The 21,495-nt window shown below is 42.6% G+C and overlaps 1 protein-coding gene across 1 annotated transcript in view; it reads left to right on the top strand.

Moving 5' to 3' along the window:
* Positions 1-21,495, top strand: part of EPS8L3 (EPS8 signaling adaptor L3) — a gene marked incomplete at its 3' end in the record, with an annotated part of 344,360 nt that overhangs the window by 180,908 nt on the left and 141,957 nt on the right. Inside the window, exons 11-14 of the mRNA XM_082246387.1 lie at positions 3,338-3,408; positions 6,706-6,780; positions 6,860-7,008; positions 12,945-13,044. Of these exons, the coding sequence (XP_082102513.1) occupies positions 3,338-3,408; positions 6,706-6,780; positions 6,860-7,008; positions 12,945-13,044 (395 nt within the window). The remainder of the gene's footprint in view (positions 1-3,337; positions 3,409-6,705; positions 6,781-6,859; positions 7,009-12,944; positions 13,045-21,495) is intronic.

The raw sequence follows: 21,495 nt of genomic DNA on the forward strand, positions 1-21,495 counted from the left end.
GGCACTGATTAGGTGGTGCTGAAGGTTACTGATGAGGAGGCACTAATGGCGCTTTTCCACGGCATGTAACCGAACGGTTCGGCTCGCTTTTGTGCTTTTCCACTGCTGGTACCGCATGGTACGGTGTAGGAACGGTTCGGTATGGTACGGTACAGCGGCGCTTTTCCACTGCATGGAACCGAACGGTACGGCTCTCTAAAACAGTACCACCTCGATTGTGGTTCCAAGAGGTACCATACCCGGTACCATATCCCACAATCCTTTGCATGCAGTCACTACTAGCCACTGATTGGTCAGTGAATAGTTGTTATCCCACCCACTTAACTTTAGTACTACTTTAGTGGAAAAGCAAACCATACCAAACCGTACCGAACCGTTCCAACACCGTACCATGCGGTACCAGTAGTGGAAAAGCAAACCGGGCCAAGCAGGGCCGAGTAGAGCCGAGCCGGTACTTGCAGTGGAAAAGTGCCATAATCTGCCACACTGATAGGCGGCACTGATGAACACAGATAGGTGGCGCCGGCAGGCACTGATTGGGGTTACTGATGAGCACTGATTGGTGTCACTGATGGGCACTGATTAGTGTCACTGATGGGCACTGCTCTGGCTTTACTGTAATCAGAGCACTGATGATCAGTGCCCCGATTACCTGTCCTGGTCTCCCCTTTGAGGAGGAGCCACTGATCGGCTCTCCTCGCCACACGCTCTGACAGTGTGAGGCGCGCCAATAAACGCCACTTCCACATTTACATGTGAATGGCTGTGATTGGACACTGCTGATCACATGGGTAAAGAGCCGCATCATTGGCTCTTTACCAAGATTGGGGTCGCGCCTTGTCCTAGAAACACAGCGTGTCTGTGCGAGATCGGCTGTTCTGGGGCGCCGTCATATGACATCGTCCCAGGACGATAGCCGCACTGGTCCACCGTCATTTGACAGTGGGTGGGTGGCAAGTGGTTAACAGACCAAGCTGTGCATCAAAAGCTGCAGTTAGAAGGTTGAAACAAATCGTTTAACCCTTTATGCATCTATGTAAAACTCCTATGGGAAAAAAAAACAAAAACATTGCTGTACCTGCTTAAAAAGTAATAGCTGTCGGTTGACTTTAATTTGTTAGTCAAGTCCATCTAAATCTGCTAGTGCATCTAATACTTCCCTATCTCAGACTGACAATACTGCTATCCAAAGGGGTCTCCATTGCTCCTCCAGGGGAGTGGAGACACTCTAAGACAGGAAGAGAGTTAAGCCCCGTACACACGTACCGATTGTCGGCCGTAAATATTCGGCCGACGACCGATTGGCCGATTGTAGGCTTGTTAGTATGATGCTTCCGACAGCCGACAGCGCATTTTCGGCCTAACAGAATCTGTCGTGCAAGCATTAAAATTTTTGTTGGCCAACACCAGAACGGCCGATTGTTCGTCAGTCAGTACAGAATTCGGCCGACAATCAGCAGATTTGCAAGACTGGGCATGCTCAGAGAAGAAAAAACACAGGGAAAGTTAACCATCACATGACATCACTTCTGCAGTCGGGGGACAAAATTCGTGTGCAGTCTTTTGCACTTTTCAGCGGACAGGACAACCCTGGACAAAAGACGGCCGATCGGTCGGCCGACGATCGGTACGTGTGTACGAGGCATTACTGGGCGGATTACCAGGTAAAATAGAGGAAAAGAAAGCCTAAACATTAAAAACAAATGCAGCCACCATATTAAAAGGATTGGTAAGCTGTAATAAAGTAAAGGGTCATAATAAAGCGGTATCAATCCCACAAAACAAACTTTAGTATGTTTGCAGCTTATGACAGAAAGAAAAGAAGACATCTACTAAAACTTAATTAGCTGGAAACACTTTTTATGTGCCTATTTCTGATTTGGTTTCCCTTCGTTCTTGAAGGGCCTGACTTTGCTTCATGGAATTTTATAATAAATATTTATGTTACTGCATTCTGTATTACCATGCTTGCCTGTCCAGTAAAATGTAACCAACACATACCTGAGCCAAGATAGAAAGTATCTAAGAACAATAGTAGGGACACGCATTTACATAATATATATTATTACTTTCAACATACAATATGTCATCATCATATTACCATCAAAGGATTGTACAAAAAAAACATCTCTGTGTATGAAAAGGTTTTTGACCGTGTTTCCCCGAAAATAAGCCTGGGTCTTATATTCATTTTGGCACCAAAAGACACTGTAGGTCTTATTTTCGGTGTATGGTCTTATGTGTAATATGCTGTCTTCTCTCCCACCCTGCCTGTCAGGAATCCTCTCTGTGAACCTAGTAAAAGTGTTTGTAAAATCCTAGAATCCACTTTATTACTGTTTTATATAATGTCCAGTGTGTTTCTCTAATCTAATAGTGTGAAATACCTTTGGTACAGCGGCGCTCAGCTAATCTCCTCTCCTTCTCTACTCATAGCTGTCAGCAGGGGATCTCAGAGCGGGTCACAGAAGTGCCGAGCATTAAATTAAAATTGTGTGAAATATCTTCGGTACAGCGCCACTCGGTGCTCAGCTGATTTCCCGCTGCTCTTCCTTCTCTTCTCCCCCGCTGACAGCTGGGGGGTCACAGAAGTGCCGAGCGGCGCTGTACCAAAGGTATTTCACACAGCTATAATACAATGCTCGGCGCTTCCGTGACCCGCTCTGAACACTGCAGAGGGGAGGGGCTGAGATCCCCTGCTGACAGCTATGAGAAGAGAAGCAGAGCAGAGCGGGAAATCAGCTGAGCGCTGAGCGGCGCTGTCCCGAAGGTATTTCACACTATTAGATTACAGAAAAACACACTGGACATTATATAAACAGTAATAGAATGGATTTTAGGATTTTACAAACACTAAAACTAGGGTTTATTTTTGGGGCTTATATTGGAGCCCTCCCTGAAAATAACAGTAGGCCTTATTTTCAGGGTAGGTCTTATTTTTGGGGAAACGCGGTAACTGCTACAAATATGTTGTGGCTGATTTGGGTGATTAGCTCTATTAGACACTGTTAATGTCCTTTTTGTTATATTATATTACTTGAGAACCCATTCACATCTTCAAAGTGCACACATTTAATGTGTGTTATGCTGCGTTTTTTACTTGTGTTGTATTAGGGCAGCCCATTCATTTGAATGAACTTCCTAATGCACCAATATGCAACAAAATAGTATAGAACATGCGCTACTTTCAGCAACGCAGTGCAGTGCACCACATCACATACTACTGCAACGAATCTGGCCAAAGAGCTTTAAAGAGCTACCCTATCTCTGAAAAAGAATAGTGTATATGACCTCTAATCTCTTGCATTTCTCCCCCCTCTTGTTTTTGTATCAAAAGGAAAATCTGCTATTCCAGAATCAGATTTTTATGATTGTCTTCAGAAGATAAAATACTCTTTTAATTTATTGGTGAGTATACATTTATAACTGACCTGCGTACAAACACTAGTGGATGAAAAGGTACACAGCAAAATGAAAATCAAACTTTTAAATGCATACATACAATATAGCATACCTGACTGGTGCTTCAGTTTTTAGAATTCACCATCCATCATTTTCTAGGTGATCAGTTTTTATAAATCACCATCCATCATTTTCTAGGTGATCTGGTGATTTAAGAATCCCAGCCTGTGATTAATAATGAGTGCATCCACCTCTTTTTCTTTTTAAAAAAACAGTCTACTAACTGGACAGAATTAGTTTCATATGTGGAGGTAAAATTTCATTTTCCTCTATACATAAAGGGGTGGATTTATTAAAATTGGAGAGTGCAAAATCTAGTGCATCTGTGCATGGCAGCCAATCAGCTTATAATTTCAGCTTGTTCAATTAAGCTTTGAAAAAAAAAATGGAAGCTGATGGGTTTTTATGCAGAGCTGCACTAGATTTTGAAGATATATGCAATCTCCCTGTTAGACCTAGGAGTTTAGCTCTTTATGCTCCAATCAGTTTTTTATTAGATTGGTTTATTGGCTTACATTGGTTTTTAACTGTTCCTCCAAAAAAAAAAATTACAAATGGAGAAGAAAGAAAATATAAGCCATAGAAGACTGCAGAGAAAATAATGATCTCTTGGCATAGACAGCTGGTTGCAGGTTGTCATTTTATTGCAAACAAAATCTATCTTTAGTTCCTAGCATGCATGGGAAATCTAAGAGCCCTGGTGCATAGCTGACCATTGGATGGAGAGTGAATGCACTAATGTCTTTTAAGAGAAAAGTATTTACTTTCAACTTAAGGGAAGTATGCCCATCATTAATACAAGTGGCATATAGCTCTGGTAAGTTACAGTCTGTGGGGAGTTGTGTTTTTCTGAAGTCACAAGGTGGGATATACTGTATAAAGAGGAACTCGCTACTCCTTAGTTTTGAACTGAAGAGTTATATTTGGACTATTTATCACTTTTTACTGTAACTCACGTGGTGGGCTTTCATTCTTTTTTATTGGTTATTTTATTGTTATGCTCTTATCATAGTGCTACTTTTATTTGAGTTGTTTGTCAATATATTATTGTAAGGTTTAAGGTGGCAGCAGTTACAGTATATATAAGTGGGCACATATGTTTTTTGTGTATGCTTTTAGTTTGATATAGCGCAGAGTTAGTCCAAAGAAGTTTTCTTTTGCACTTTTAAAGGGTATATTGGTGTAGCACCCTACAGGTAGGTGCTAGGTAAATGTATAGTAGGCCTTGTCTGCCTAACAGCAGGGCTGTGATTTGTTCAGTTAGGGTGTCATGGTTTCCAGATGTTCCTGCTGAAGGGGGAAGTCTCCCCACTGGCTCCTGTGAGAGGCTTCTCATAGGGCAGTGGAGGAAGCTCAATCAGGGGACACATCCAAGCTTGTAACTACCCCAGAAGGCAGATTACGCTGCAAAGGATTCTGGGAGTGGGTATAAGTTTGGGGGGAGTGCGTGACACAATGTCTTTGGCGGGAGCAAAGTCCCAGAAAGGAGAGACCGGCTGTCTCTCCTGTCTGAGGAAGCAGATGTATCGGGTTGTCGCCTGAGAATCCAGAGAGTGCCGAGTTCAGCTGAGTGGGTCTGGTGTGCCGAGAACCTGCAAAAAGCAAGAGGGGTCCAGTCCCAGGAAAGCCTACACAGGGCGTGAGTACTGAGGATTGCCCCTGGGGGTCTGCCTGAAGTCAGAGGTGACCACTCCGGAAGAGGTTCTGGGATCCAGTATCAGCTAGCTGGAAAGGGGGTACCTAGGTTAAGGACCCTGAAGTTACAGAGTGGGGTGTATAGTCAGTGAACCCCGAAGAGTTCAAGGTTAAAGGGGGCACCTGCAGTTGGGCTCTGAATTGTACAGAGTGGGCCCTGAATTGTACAGAGTGTGTCAGTTAACAGTTGCAGCTTTACAGAAATCTACAACGTACTACCTCAAGCCAGTGCAAGGCGGGAGGGGAGTATTCAGTGACTTTGCAGTACAGCAGTGTCAGTATTTCTACAATTCACAGTCCTGGGTCTTCTGGACTTAAAGTCAAGAATCCAGCACTTCTATCAAGTTACAGTGTCTTCTCAGAGTTAGTGAGCGTTGGCTGGCGCCGGCTGGCGTCAAGGAAGCGCCAATGGGCATTTTTCCTGGATTAAGTCCCAAGTGTATTTAGTTAAGCCTAAAGGAGTATCCCACTCATTCCCTTCTCCCATCCCCTAAATACAATAAAAAACACAAAACCAAGATGCCGGAGTTATCTATGTCTCAGTTCTCACACCCAGGGTCGCAGCTCACATGGGCTGGAGAGGTAACCGGTAACAATGGCAGACCCCTATCAGGCCCAATGCCTGGAAAGCCTGCTACATTTCAGTGATGCATGGGAATCTTTGGGGAAATGAAAGTACTACAAATATTGAATTGACTTGTCACTATCCCGGTAACACTTTCAGTTAGTTCTCTGGGAATCCAGGTATTTTTTGCTGCCGCGGGCGGGGCTGAGTATTCCTTGCTGACGTCAGTCGGGAGAGGAGGAGGAGGGGAGGGGCGATTGGCGCTCTGAAAGCTTTTTATAAAACATAGACACAGTGGCACACAGGATTATTAAACAGACTGTAGACAGGATATGAAACTTTAAATGAAACTACAGCAGCAGGTGGGGAGGGGGGGCACTGACACAGGAGCAGCAGCAGGAGGGGAGGGGGGCACTGACACAGGAGCAGACAGGCAGGGAGGGAGGGGGAGAGAGGACAGAGGAGGACAGGAGGGGTGCAGATGATGGAGACACGTTAACTGACCACGGTGCCAGAGCTCAGCAGCCATGGTATACCGTGGTCAGTTTACAGATGGGAGGACATAGCCAGGGATAATCAGCCAGGTATTTTAGGTGATAGAAGGGGCCAATTTACACAGCACAAGCACTGTGCTGTATAACATGCTTTAAGGGAACAGGATCAGGTTTTTTTTTTTTTTTTTTTTTTTTTTAGGTTAACAAACGCTTTCAAAATAAATGCTGCCGTTTATACTTATTTTGAGTATTTATTTTTAAAGGGCAATGACTAAGCCCCTCCCCTTCATGACATTGTTGGAAAGGGGCGGAGCATGGGTAACCTTAAAATTATGCCCCCCCCTGAAAAAAGTTCTGCGGACGCCCATGATGCCCAGCATGCATTTCAGCCTGTTTGAGTCTTATAATTATCCCCCACTGCATCTTGATGAAGTGTTTTATGTTATTAGAGGAGTTACAATTACTTACCTAGAACTCTTTTATCACCAGGGAAAAGTACAAAATGATATGTTCCAACCAGCTCCTACAGACTTGATCCATATGCTGTTTAATATACTGCCCAAGGTGAGACTCATAAGCTTGTATAAAAAAATAAAATTGTGTTTTTGTATTTAAAATATAACTCTATGGAACTTTCTTCCAGATTCTGTCCAACTGCCCCAGGAAAGACATGTCTAGTTCTGTACTGTCTCCTTTTCCAACACAAAAGGCTTTGACGTTGTTGAGCTCATGTGTGACGGATAAAGAACGAAAACTATGGGAAAGCTTAGGGGATGCTTGGTTAAGAACAAGGTACTGAAACTAGAGTGAAACTAAAAGGTTAATTTGAGGACCAATGACAATCACAGCTGCTGAACTGGTACCTAAAGTGTATGTCAAACAGAAAGTCTTTTGGATAGATTTGGGATAGATTTTTATGACTGTCAGGTTGTAAGGGCCTGGATTGGACAGCCATTGGCGGCAAAGATTTCCCAGATCCTGCTCTGCTTCTTCTTGGATAGCGACCCCACTTACCTGCATTTATACTGTATATCTACCATCCTGGATATGTTCCTTACCGGCCATAGGCCCACTCACAAATCCCCTGACTAAAGACCTGTTGGTAAATGTAGAAGAGTTTTTAAAGTCTGTGTTGAACTTCCACTTTAAATGCAGATAATCACATTAAATTGTTTTTATTCATGTAAATCATTTTGTTTCTTTGCGGGATTTGTAAACACGGTTTATAAAATAATGTAGCATATGAAAAACATTTAATTATAGACTTTGTCTTTAACCACCTGAGGACCGAGGTCCTAGTGCATAGGCGCTAAGCCCTAAAAAAACATTCAACAAAGTTTCTAGGACATTACTTTATTTTTGCCCTGCTCCTCCCTGCCTTTTACCACTATCTAGCACTTTTAACAGCCAGGGTTTGCTATGAATTCTATAGCTAGAATGGAGTGTAGCACTACCCCAGCAGGAGTCGCTTGGTGATTTGGGTTCTCTGTTCTGTGCCTTGACTCCAAGAACAACCTCAGCCCCGTGACACACCTGCTTGAATGAAAGTTACTGCACTTACTTTAAGTTACTGAAAGTTTATAAGAACACAAAATATAGACACCTTTAACTCAGCTGTGAATTAGCACCAGGAATTAGACACAAGATCATTTAGTGGTTAATTCAATTAAATTGGTATGGGTTAGAATAAATAGTGGTTTGAGCATTAAGAAAAACACACAGAAGGTAGGTACAGACACAATTAGCTAGACAGTATAATCACTATGCCAAGGTAGGTTAGAATAGAGGTCTGTACCACTAACTTACAGACTAAGTAATGAAGTCCAAACAAAGGTGATTCTCCCCTATAACTAGGGACTTGAAGTCATGAAGTCCAAGGAATTGTCTGTAGACCTCCCCCAGATCTGTACCTCGAAACAATCCTGTCTCGAAGTGTACAGAAACTTCTGCAGCATTGAAGGTTCCAATGAGCACAGTGGCCTCCATCATCTGTAAATGGAAGAACTTTGGAACCACCAGGACTCTTCCTAGAGCAGGCCATCCAGCCAAACTGAGCGATCGGGGGACAAGGGCCTTAGTCAGGGAGGTGACCAAGAACCCGATGGTCACTCTGACAGAGCTCCAGCGTTTCTCTATGGAGAGAGGAGAACCTTCCAGAAGAAAAACCATCTCTACCATACAGGCCTGATTGGTGGAGTGCTGCAGAATGGCCAGACGGAAGCCACTCCTCAGTAAAAAGGCACATGACAGCTCACCTGGAGTTTGCCAAAAGGCACCTGAAGGACTCTCAGACCATGAGAAACAAAATTATCTGATCTAATGAAACAAGGATTGAACTATTTGGCCTGAATTGCAAGCGTCATGTCTGGAGGAAACAAGGCACCGCTCATCACCTGGCCAATACCATCCTGAATCATGCTGTGGGGCAGGAACTGGGAGACTAGTCAGGATTGAGGGAAAGATGAATTCACCAATGTACAGAGACATCCTTGATGAAAACCTGCACCAGATGGCTCTAAACCTCAGACTAGGGTGAAGGTTCGTCTTCCAACAGGACAATAACCCTAAGCACACAGCCAAGTTAACAGAGGAGTGGCTATGGGACAACTGTGTAAATGTATGAGAGGCCCAGCCAGAGCCCAGACTTGAACCTGTTTTGAACATCTCTGGAGACGAGATCTGAAAATGGCTATGTCCTGACACTCCCCATCCAACCTGATGGAACTTGAGAGGTCCTGCAAAGAAGAATGGGAGAACCTGCCCAAAAACAGGTGTTCCAAGCTTGTATCATCATACTCAAAAAAACTTGAGGCTGTATTTGGTGCTTCAACAAAGTATTAAGCAAAGGCTTTAAATACAAAAAAAAAAAAAAAAAAATCAATGTAGTCTGTAACACCATGAGTGATAAGTCTCCATCCCAATTATATTTAAGCAAAAAGGGAGAAACATGGGTCAAATGAAGCAAATCACTTCAAGAATCAATAGTACACAATTATTAATTTATTGCATAATAGCAAGTTTTATAGTAGCAATTTTACTGACATTTCATTGAGCTGAACCTAAAAGATGATCACCATAGCCACTATAATTACATACAAAATATATTGATATTCATATACGCAATGTTTGATGGAAACACATGATTATGACAGATGGAAATACATGATTGCAAATTGTATAGCAATCCAAACATTAAGTGCCGGTTCACATTTGTGCGATGCGGGAACGCTGCGAAAATGCAGCGTGATCCCGCATCGCATCCGCACCTCTGGCAGTTCACATTGCCATATGCGATACGCAGGTGGTGTCAATAAAAAGTTAATGACACCCCCAGTTGCGATCGCATATTGCAGTGCGATCTGCAAGTTCGCACAGAAACGGATCGCACTAGTGTGAACAGCTATGCGATCCGATTCTTCTGCTGTTTAGTGCGGATGCTGTACAAATTCAGCCATACAAAGTGTATGGCTGAAATTCGCACCGCACATGAGATCGCATGTAATTTAGGAGCAGTGCACTCCGAATTACATGCGATCTCCACGATCGCACTAATGTGAACCGGGGCTAAAAGGCATCCTGTTACTCTACACGTATGGTGGATCCATGTCCATTTCCTCAGGAGTAGATGGAAAAATTATTATAAAAAGATGAGGGAGAGAAAACCAAAGTAGTATTGTATACAAAGTGGGTATATCCCAAAATCTGCCCTTTACTTACAGGTCAGCTCAAGGAGAGGGGGCGGGGAAAGGGAAAACACTTTGCAGCCCTCTGGGTGGGGGGTGCCAGGGAATGTTTATCCCGGGGGGCTGTGGTAACACGCCCCAAATGGACCCTGAACAATGGGAGAAACTGCCTAAAAATAGATGTGCCAAGCTTGTAGCATCATACTCAAAAAGACTTGAGGCTGTAATTGGTGCCAAAGGTGCTTCAACAAAGTATTGAGCAAAGTCTGTGAATACTTATGTACATGGGATTTTGTTTTAATTTTTAACAAATTTGCCTAGATTTCAAACAAACTTCTTTTACATTGTCATTATGGGGTATTGTTAGTAGAATTTTACAAATTATTTTATAAATTAGGCACTTGTGGGGAACTGTATCAAACGCCTTGGCAAATTCCAGGTAGTGAAATTAATCCATTTTGAAATTTGGATGTAACATAACAAAATGTGGAAAAAGTGAAGCAGTGTGAATACTTTCCAGATGCTCGCAACCATCTAACTGTTGGCCATATCAATAGTGAAGAGGAGACATCCGTCCCTGATAGATAGACGAAAATTGCCAAACAGGCTAGAATGGGAGGAGGTAGGACTTTGAGTGATGCCAGAAATCATGTAATCAATAGGAACAATGTTAAATAAAAAGTTATACATTTATTAACATGAGTTAAAACATCACCACAAAGTGGGACTCAAATGACAAACGGTTAAAACAACCACATAAGCGATCAACCCCATATAGCACATCACAGCATGGACCTGACAGTGTTATAAGGATAGAATAGAATAGGATAAAACTGATATCTCTGTGTGTGGAGACCAGTGCTCCTGAAGGAGGCACAGCTCCACCAATGACGCTGATTAGCACACACAGGTCTAGCATACAACCACCTTGCAACTGCAAACAGCAAAGAGAAAGCTTCCTACAGCTCTCTCATGTGCCTCCTACAGGGGCTAGATTGAGGGCTTCACCTGTATCCTTGCTCCCACACAAAGCTGTACTTTATATGACTAGGAGTCTTGCCTGAGCACTGGTCTGCACACACAGAGATATCAGTATTATCCTATTGTCCAGTATCTCCATGAAGAAGACTTGGATAAGTTGAAACGCGTTGGAACTTTGGACAAGAACCAATGGGACTGTACTCCGCTGTGCACTAACACTGTCAGGCCCATGCTGTGATTTGCTACATGGGTTTGACTGCATATGTGGTTGTTTTAACCGTTTGTCATTTGAGTCCCACTCATGTTAATACATTTTTAACTTTTTATTGAGTGATGCCAGAAATCATTTAATCAATAGGGACAATGTTCAAGTCCCATCTCCTCCCCTTCTGGCCTATTTGGTAATTTTTGTCGGCAGTTAATGTTTACAGGGCATCTGGAAAGTAATGTGAATAATATTTCTATAACTAGTAGAAAATGCAGCTCTTTCACTTTCTCCTGGCAATCTCCCTCTGGGAAATGCAGTTCAAAAGCTCTTGATTACAGTAGAATCTCTCTTGCCTGGACAACAGTTCCCACAGTGCAATGCTGCCAGACTCTTTTGAACTCTTCCTGCTCAGCAGCTCCCTGCTCTTGCTGATATAGCTGCTAACCAGTTCAGAAACACAGGGAAGCAGTTACAGAGAGCAACTGCAGCCAGTGTTTCTCTCACACTCTATTCTATCCAAGCATATGGCTACAGGTAGAAATGTAAAAATTGCTCACATTCAGAAAGGGTTAAAGGTAGAAAACCTAAAATGCCTAATGATGTGATCTAACTTTAACAAAAACCCCAATGACTAGATGAGTTATATGTGAGTAATATGATTTGGTAACGCTAACATGTGCCCTTTTTATATTATGTATGAATTTCAATGATAGCTCTCTTTTTTTTTTTTTTTTTAAAGAAGTTGCACTAAGGGCTCTTTCACACGGGCGTTCCGTATGTCCGTTTTTCATCCCATCCGTTTGCGAATGAAAAACGGACATAATGTATCTCTATGTAAATAAGGATGTCATCGGATGATCATCCTCTGACATCCGTTTTTTGTCAGTTCAGTTCAGTTCAGTTCAGTTCAGTTTTTTTGAACGGAGGAGAACCCTATTTTTTCTTCCTTTCAAAAAACGGAACTGTAGCAAAAACGGATGTCAGTGGTGTCATCCGCAGACATCCGTATTTACATAGACATGCATTATGTCAGTTTTTCATCCGCGAATGGATGGGATGAAAAACGGACATACGGACCGGATGACACAAGTGTCATCCGTGTCCGTTACAAAAAAAAAAAGGACCTGATCGGGCAAAAAAAAAGGAACGCCCGTGTGAAAGAGCCCTAATTCAAAACGTAAAAATACAAAGAATTTACCATCATTTTTTATGTGTAAACTATTAGCTGCAGGCTACATAGGGGCATCCAGACTTTGCCTTCAATAAGATCACTAAACAGTAGGTCAATTGTCTTTTTTTTTTAGGACCATAAAATTAGGACCATAAAATTGTGTATTTTTTCAGCTTCATATACTGTATATCATAATTGTATTTCATAGTTTTAGGCTACGTTCACATGTGGGCATAGCGGATCGCAGGCAGAATCACCGCGATTCTGCCCGCGATCCGGAAATCATTGCAAATCGCGGGACGCCTGTGCGTTGCCCGTGATTTGCAATGGCACCCCAAACGCTGTGCGATGTTGCCGCAATTTCCGGCCAACATGCAAACAAAATCGCGGGACGCATGACGCCCCAAAGAAGCTCTTCTACCTTTTTTGGGCGTCATGCGTCTCGCGATTTTGTTTGCGCAATGTTACTGCGATTCGGCAGGTAACATTTGGGGTGCCATTGCAAATCACGGGCAACGCACAGGCGTCCCGCGATTTGCAATGATTTCCGGTTCGCGGGCAGTACCGCGGTGATTCTGCCCGCGATCCGCTACGCCCACATGTGAACGTAGCCTTAAGGCCTTTATAAGTAGACACATTTTACTAGTTAGCAGCTTCATCTTTTCAACTGTTACTTTCTTTATAGAGCTGATTGGCCTAATGCTAAGACGATCCCACCATATATACCAGTATTCTCTGATGGATGGATTCCTCCAAATATGAACTCAGTAAATGGACAGGCAAAGGTAAACAGAGGTATCAAAATGTTAGCCATCAACTTCAAAAATGACTCTACATATAGGGGCTGATTTACTACAAGCAAATAGGCTGTTCACTGTGTAAGGGAAGTTGCACTTGACAAGAAAAATTGCCCCATAGCTCAATAATTGTGTAGAAGTTCCACTTTCAAAGAATACCCAATCATGTGCAATGAAAATAAAAAATAAAAAAACATTTTTGTTTGTTTGAGGTGAAGCTCTGCTGACTTCCATCTTCCAACCGCATTCACTAAGCTCTGGCTCAAATTCCCTTGCACAAATTCCCTTGCAAAGTCAACAACCTACTTGCCCTTAGTACATCAACCGCACAGTGTCTACGGTGGATTACTTGTGTACATCCACATCAGAATATTGTTCACTGGTAATATAAAATACCTTGACAGATCAGAGGTGAAGATCCAGAGAGCCTCACATCAGAACAAGACCTGCTATGTGTAGACAAGTGGCAGTCTCAGCTTGGACCACCACCAGGCCAAGACCCAACACATGGATGGAGTCTCCTGTTGGAGTGGGTGGTTTATACACATTATTGGCCTTCACCAAGTGGGTAGTGAAGTGTCAGCTGTATGAGGGAACATATCAGGCTGGTCATGGAGATATTATTAGGAAAGTCTATGGGCAAAGCAACTGTAGAGAATCTATTTGCTTGACTGGCCAGCCTCCAGTTTTGTCTGTGTGTGGATGAAGTAAAGTGCAAAGATATGTGGTGGTGTAGCTAAAATATAAAAATACTTAACCCCCCCCCCCCCCCATAAAAGACCCAAAAGTTTTACTAGTATGGTTCCTAAAAACAAACAATTGACAAGGGAGAAATACCCTATACAATTCTGCTACATAAATAAAAGGAGTTAAATGAGAACTTTAACAAAACACTCTACAAGCTGAATACATAATGGAAAAGAAAAATGGAAAAAATGTAAAATAAAATTAAAAATAAAATGAAAAATGGAAACATCCCGGTTCACACTTGTGTGAGACAGACAGGATTCTCATCCCGCGTCACATATCACAATCGCGCATCATCCACACGACCTGCCACAGGTGTCAGCGTTGTGTAATGACACTCCGAAACAGGCCGCAAAATGCAGCGCGACAGCCAGAATTGCACCACATAGGTGTGGACACCCACCAGTGCGATTGCAGATGTCTCATGTGGTTTGCACTACATTACTGTGCGATGTCTCCGCGGTGCGATTTCAGTTATATAGCTTGTTTGGCTGGGATTGCATTGCAACCTCTTTTTTTTTCCCCGTTCCTGATTCACATCCCGTTGGTGTTCACACCCTTGCGGTGTGATTATGCTAGTCGCGCTGCATTTTACAGCCCGTTTCAGAGTGTTATTACACAACACTGATGCCCGCGGCAGGTCGAGTGGATGTCATGCGATTGTGATGCATGGGACACACAATATACACTGTGTTTCCCATGTCGCATAAGTGTGAACTGGGATATTTCCATTTTTCGTTTTATTTTTTTATTTTTTTATTTTATTTATTATCTTTTTAGCAGAATTGTATAGGTTATGTCTACCTTTTTTTGCATTTTGTGTTTATAGGAACCATACTAGTAGAGCTTTTGGGTCTTTTATGGGGGGGGGGGGGGGTTAAGTATTTAATATTTTAGCTACACCACCACATATCTTTGCAATTTACTTCATCCACACAAAGACAAAACTGGAGGCTGGCCAGTCAAGTAAATAGACTCTCTGTAGTTGCTTTGCCCACAGACGTTCCTAATGATATCATCTCCATGACCAGCCTGATATGTTACCCCATACACCTTACACTTCATCACCCACTTAGTGGTGGTTGATGATGCATATAAACTGCCCCCTCCAACAGGAGACTCCATCCCCATGAGTAAGCTCCAGTCGGCGGAGTGAAATGCATTGGGGGAGTGGCCTGGCTGGGGTCCAGGCTGAGACTGCCACTTGTTTACACATAGTAGATCTTGTTCTGATGTGCAGCTCCCAAGATCTTCAGCTCTTATCTGTCATTGTCTAGAGTGTGGGCAGGCTGCTTACCAGCCAGCACTAACAGCAGCAGGCACAAGACTACACTTCTTAGCAGCCTTAGTGGCCCACATACATACCATGGATTCGCAATATAAAATACTTTCACTACAGTTTCAATAGCACACGTCAACTCCCCTGGACATTGGACTCTACAAACTCTGCCAAATGTAGGATTTGGGTAGTAGTTTCTCATTATATTTAAGTTTACATATTGTGTTGCCATTAGCGCCCATTCAGACTGGCGCGACACGACTTGCTGGGGCGACCTGTGAAGTTCATATAATTGAAGTCAATGCAAGTCGCCTCCAGGTTGCCCCAAAGTAGTACAGGACCCCTTTTCTAAGTCGGAGCGACTTGTGTCGCTCCTATTAGAACGGGTCCTGTACTATTCAATGGCGAGCGACCGACCAAGTCGCCTGACAAGTCGCGCTAGTGTGAATGGACCTTTAAGGACAAAACATACATAGGATAGCAAAACAACATGTATCCACTTGATCTCCAGAAGCTTTTACCCCCTTTATGACTAGGACATTTTTTGCTATTCAGCACTGCGCTACTTTAAATGGGATTTGCTTGGTCATGCAACATTCTACCCAAAGGAAATGTATGTAATTTTTCTTACACAAATAGAGCTTTATTTTGGTAGTATTTGATCACCACTGGGTTTTTATTGTTATTATTTAAAAGAAAATGACTGAACATTAAAAAAAAAAAAAAAAAAAAAAACATTTTTTCTACTTTTTGATAACACTGAATACCATACCAAAAAAAAATGTCTTCATAAATTTCCAATGAGCACATTCAGGCTTTCAAGGGGTGTTAATTAAGCATTGGATTTCCTGACTACATATCACAATTTCAGAGGTCCTTAAATGCCAGGACAATATAAACACCACCCAAATGACCACTTTTTGGAAAGACACTCCTAGGTATTTGATAAGTGGCATGGTGAGAATTTGGCAGATCTCATTTTTTGTCATGAGGTTTTAAACAATGAAAAAGGAAAATAAAAAATACAGTTTTGTTTTCTCTCTTTCATTTTACAAAAACTTGTGGCAAAAATTAGATTTGCAAAATACTCACCATGCCTCTTAGCAAATACCTTGGAGTTTTTGACTTTCCAAAAAGGGGTCATATTGGGGGTGTTTGTACTATCCTGGTATTTTGAGCCTCTGATTTTCTGACTACCTATCACAGTTTCAAATGTGCAAGCTAAGCCTTTTGAAAGCTTGAAGGTGCTCTTTGGATTTTGGGACCCTGTTAGGCTCCCAAAAATTCTTACACGTGGTATCCCCATACTCAGAAGAGGTAGCAGAATGTGTTTTGGGTGTAATGCCACATATACCCATAATGTATGTGAGAAATATCTTATTAAATTGACAACTTTGTGTAAAAAACAAAAAAACAAAAACAAAATAAAATACATTTTTGTCATTTTTTCCAAAAACTTGTGTCAAAAATGAAAATCTTACAAATAGTCAACATGCCTCCCATAAAATACCTTGGGGTATCTATACTATCCTGGCATTTTAGGGCTTTCAAAACTGTGATAGGTAAACTTTGAAGCGACCCCTTTTTTTGGAAACTAGTCAGGCAAACCAATGCATAACTCCCCCTTGAAAGTCTAAAAGTATTCATTGGATTTAGGGACCTGAACATGGCTAGGCTGCCAAAAAGTCTCACACGTGGTATCCCTATACTCGAGAGGTAGCAAAATGTGTTTTAGGGTATAATTCCACGTATACCCATGGTGTGTGTGAGAGATCTCTCATTAAATTGACAACTTTGTGAAAATTATTTGTCATTTTTCCAAAATCTTGTGGCAAAAAAAAAAAATAATCTTCCATGGACTTGACCCTTTTTTGTACCCAAGGTATTTTCTGAGAGGCAGGTTATTTGGAGGGCGTTTGAACTGTCCCAGTATTTTAGAGCAGTGTTTGTGCAGCATTTTACAGGGTGCCTTGACTGAAAAAAGGTTGAAAATCTTGGAGGCACCCTGTTATGTAAAACTAGTAGTTTCATTTTTTACATTTTTATAACACAGAAACATCCACACATGAAAGACACCCAACCTAAGGGGTTATTTATTCTTCCGAAGGTAATACACCTTTGTACACTGCTACTGATTAGTATTCCAATGTTTCTCTTCTCCTTCAGTTTCTCTCCCTAACTAAGCTAATGTGACCCCAGTGTTGATGGAGAGGTGCAGGGGAGGGGCAAACAAGGATGCTGTGTCGGCACCCAATGTCCTCCTTATTAACCAATGACATCCTTGGCTGTTACAATGCCAGCAGCTACAAGGTTGTAATAGTGCATAATGAAAACCTGGGGCTTGGTGTAACTATAAAAGGCAGGCTTGATCCACCTGCTGGCGTGTATATAATTTATAGGCATTTTGCCAAGGCACTCTTGAAGACACCTAAAGGCACCCCAAAGGGCTTGGGCACCCTGGTTGAAAAAGGGAGTCTCTGCCACTCTCCTAGTGTTACATAGTTACATAGTTTGCGAGGTCGAAAAAAGACATCAGTCCATCCAGTTCAGCCTATGATGTGTGTGTGTGTGTGTTTGCTGTTAATTGTACATTGTATACCCCTGTATGTTGTGGTCTTTAAGGTGTCCACCATCTAATAGTTTTTTGAACTATTGATGCTCCCTGCTGATAAGAATTGTGAAAAGAATTCCACATCCTTACTGCTCTGACAGTGAAGAACCCCCTACCTATTTTACGGTTAAACTGGTTTTCCCCAAGTTTTAGTGAGTGGCCACGTGTCTTATTGTATTCCCTTTTAGGGATGATCGAACGGTTCGGGTCGACCATCGGTTCGACCCGAACATTGGGTGTTCGAAATTCTGCCAAATTCCTAACTTTTTGCAGTAAAAGTTCGGAATTCGGTCACCAGAACCGCACAAAATGCAATGGGACAGGAGGTGGGCTTTAAAAGCCCGTGATTGGCCCAGAAACGTCAGTAAAAGCCAATGAGGGGGCAGGAGTCTTCTAGGAATGTGATTGGAGTGACTACGGGGTCCAGAGGCCAATCAGGAGTGAATACACCCCCCAGTATATAACATAGCCCCACCTAACCTCTAGCACTGTAATACAGAGGCTTTTGAAGAGAGTGGAAGCATTTGTGTTTTTGTGTAAAGCTCCAGTGTCATTTTGCAAATATCTTCTGCTGTATGGAGCTGTTCTTTTAGTGTGAGGAAAGGGATATGCAGTGTAGTTAGGGTACTATATACCACTATAGTTAGATTCAATAATCTAGCCTCAGGGTGACCGCCATAGAAAAAAGATCATTTGTATTAGAATTGCAGTAGAGCAGGATAGTGGCTTCGCTACTTTCACACCTGGGCGTTTTTGTTGCAGGCGTTTATTGGGCATTTTTTGGGCGTCTTTGGAGGCAGGCATAACATCTGAACTTCTGTGTAGGGGTATATATATATATATATACACACACACACACACATGTATGTATATATACACATAGACATATAGGTGTGAAAGTAGCAGAACCCTATGCCTGCGCTAATTAAATAATTTGCAGGCATAGGGCTTCGCTCCTATCACACCTATATGTGTGTATGTGTATAAATACATATATGTGGGTGTATATATACCCCTATACAGAAGTTCAAATGTTATGTCAGCCTCCAAAGATGCCCAAAAAATGCCCAAAAAAACGCCTGCAACAAAAACGCCCAGGTGTGTTGTTGCAGGCATTTTTTTTGGGCGTCTTTGGAGGCAGGCATCTGAACTTCTGTATAGGGGTATATATATATACACACACACACATATATGTATTTATACACATACACACATATAGGTGTGATAGGAGCGAAGCGCTATGCCTGCAAATTATTTAATTAACGCAGGCATAGGGTTCTGCTATTTTCACACCTATATATGTGTATGTGTTGTGACAGGAAGTCAGGTAAATCTGGGAATGTAGTCACTGAGAGGAGACACATTCCCACCTGCTTTGAAAAGTTCACTAATTATTATAGGGTGTCGGCTGCCAAAGGCAGCAGGAAGGTGTAAAGAAGTTGAAAGGCCTTCAGCTGTTCAGAATGAGGAGATCAAGGCCTCTATAATTTGTCCAGAGAAAATCTATTGAGTGCTGCCTCCTGTCGCCGTGTGGGCTGGGAGAGGAAGGCAGACAAACGGCTGCATCCTGACGCCATGTGGGTAGAGGACAGTCCTGTGTGCCCCCTGAAAGCTGAGTGAGCATGGGGAAGACCTCCTGAAGCGGTGTGCGCTCAGGAGGGTAAAAACGAGTGAAGACGTCTCAAAGGTGAGAAGACGAAGTGTTTCTGTGTGAAAGAAAACAAAGGGACATGTTCAATGGACAATGTTTGTGCTGTGTGAAAAGCAAACAAATGGACATTTGAGTGTCTGCTGTAGGATCAGCAGTGTCGGCCCAACAGTAGGTTGGGAAGACTTCTTAGGTAGGTTCCAGAGTGAGTAGGTAGCCGCCCACAGAGGCAAGGATTTATTTTGTCTTTTATTTTATTTTGCTGTTTTTGATGCTGGCACTGGTATGAAGAAAATTGACCTAATAAACCAAACTGTTGTTTTCAACCACTCCTCGGTTGTTTCCCTGTGAAAACGCACCCCCCAAGGGGTCATCCACACCCGCCACCGAGCTAATCCCTTACATATGGTGGAGGTATGCAGTGGGCAGAAGCAGCAAGATCCCTGCAAGGAAGTGCAAATGTTTGATGAACTTTGTCTGGTGCATGAGATTGCACAATCTATGTGTGCAGGAGAGAAGATCCTGAAAGAAAAAAAAAAAAAAACGTGTTTTAAAGAGACAGCGGTCTCAACATTTTTGATGAACTTTGTTGTGTCTGGTGCAAGTGACTGCACAAACTGTGTGTGCAGGAAAAGAGATCTTGCAAGAGAGAGAAAAACTACATGTGTTAAAGAGACAGTGGTCTGAAAATTTTTTTGCTGGACTGTGAAAAATTTGTTTGTGGAGTTATTGAAGATGGGGCGATCCAAACGCCTGAAAAATGCAAAGATAGATGAAATGAGAGACCGGATTCTATGGATGGAGGGGATGCTACCATTTGAACCAGCCCCAATCCATGCCTGAACGGAATCGGCTAAAGAGAAAAGTTGTTGTCCCTAGCAACACTGGGGCAAATGAAACTGCTATGGAGACGCAGGGTTCTCAGATGAAAAGTAAACCCAAAATGGGGGAGATGCTGAAACAACGGAGCTTTGCAGCTCAACAAAAGGATCACCAAGAGAGCATGGCAGGCTGGAAACAGAGACGCCAGCAGCCAATGGAGGCCATCGGTTTGGAAGAAACCGAGTATGTGTGCAGGGCTGAGTTGGATGCCTTGCAACGGAAAATGGAAGAAAAGGAACAAGCCTTGGAATTGCTTAAAATGGAGCATAGAAACTTGCAGGAAACGAATGAACTACTCAAGTCTCATGTGTTACAGTGGGAAGAATCCACTGCTCTTCTTTTGGTCGAGTTGCAAAAACGCAGAGAGACTATAATGGAGAAAGATACCATCCTCATGGAAAAGGAAAGTGAAATTCAGACTTTGCAGAAGCAAAGTATGGCTGATATGTTGGAGTTGCGTAATCAGCTGGAAAAAAGTCTTCAGTGTTTGGAAGTTACAAAAATAGACCTGCAGGAGTCGCAGGAACAGAATGTCGCTCTGAAAACGACATTGTCTCTCAGCGACAACGAGAAAAGTGAAAGAGAGGCTAAATTACTGAGTACTGTGTATGAGCTCACCACTTTGAGCAATGTGGTAGATGAATTACGTGCAGACTGTGAAAGTTGGAAAGGTGAAGCCCAACGTTTCCAGCAGCAGTTAAAGGAGAAAGAAGCCTGTGTGGCAGAATTACAGTCTCATTCCCAGAAACTAGCCAATGAGGTGAAGGCTCTTATGCAGGGAAAAGGAGATTGTGAACATAAGAGGGAAAAAGTAGAGGCACAGCTTCTGGAATCGCAAGTCAAGGTGTCAGAAGGTGACCGAGTGTGTGCTAAGCTGTCAGAGAAGGCAACCCGATTGCAGGTTGAGTTGGACAGTGTCACAAATCCGCTTTCTCAAGCAGACAGCAAATCTAGAGAAATTGCGGAAGATTTTTCTATCTTGGAATCGCAGCTGCAAGACACGCAGGAACTCTTACAGGAAGAGAGGTGTCAAAGGCTGAGTTTTAGCACAAAGCTCAAACAAATGGAAGATGAGAAAAATGGCTTCCTGGAACAATTAAAAGAGGAGGCGGAAGCAAAGAAAAACCTATCAGAGCAAGTCGCAACATTGCAAGCTCAGATAGCGGATATGAAAAAACGCATGGAAGAAAGCGTTGGTTCATTACAGTGTGTTAAAGATGTGAAAAAGAAGTTTGATCAGATGCTTGGTGAAGAGAAGACTGTGTCTGCAAA

This window comes from Pelophylax lessonae (assembly GCF_965119305.1).
Source record: "Pelophylax lessonae genome assembly, chromosome: 2".
NCBI lineage: Eukaryota > Metazoa > Chordata > Amphibia > Anura > Ranidae > Pelophylax > Pelophylax lessonae.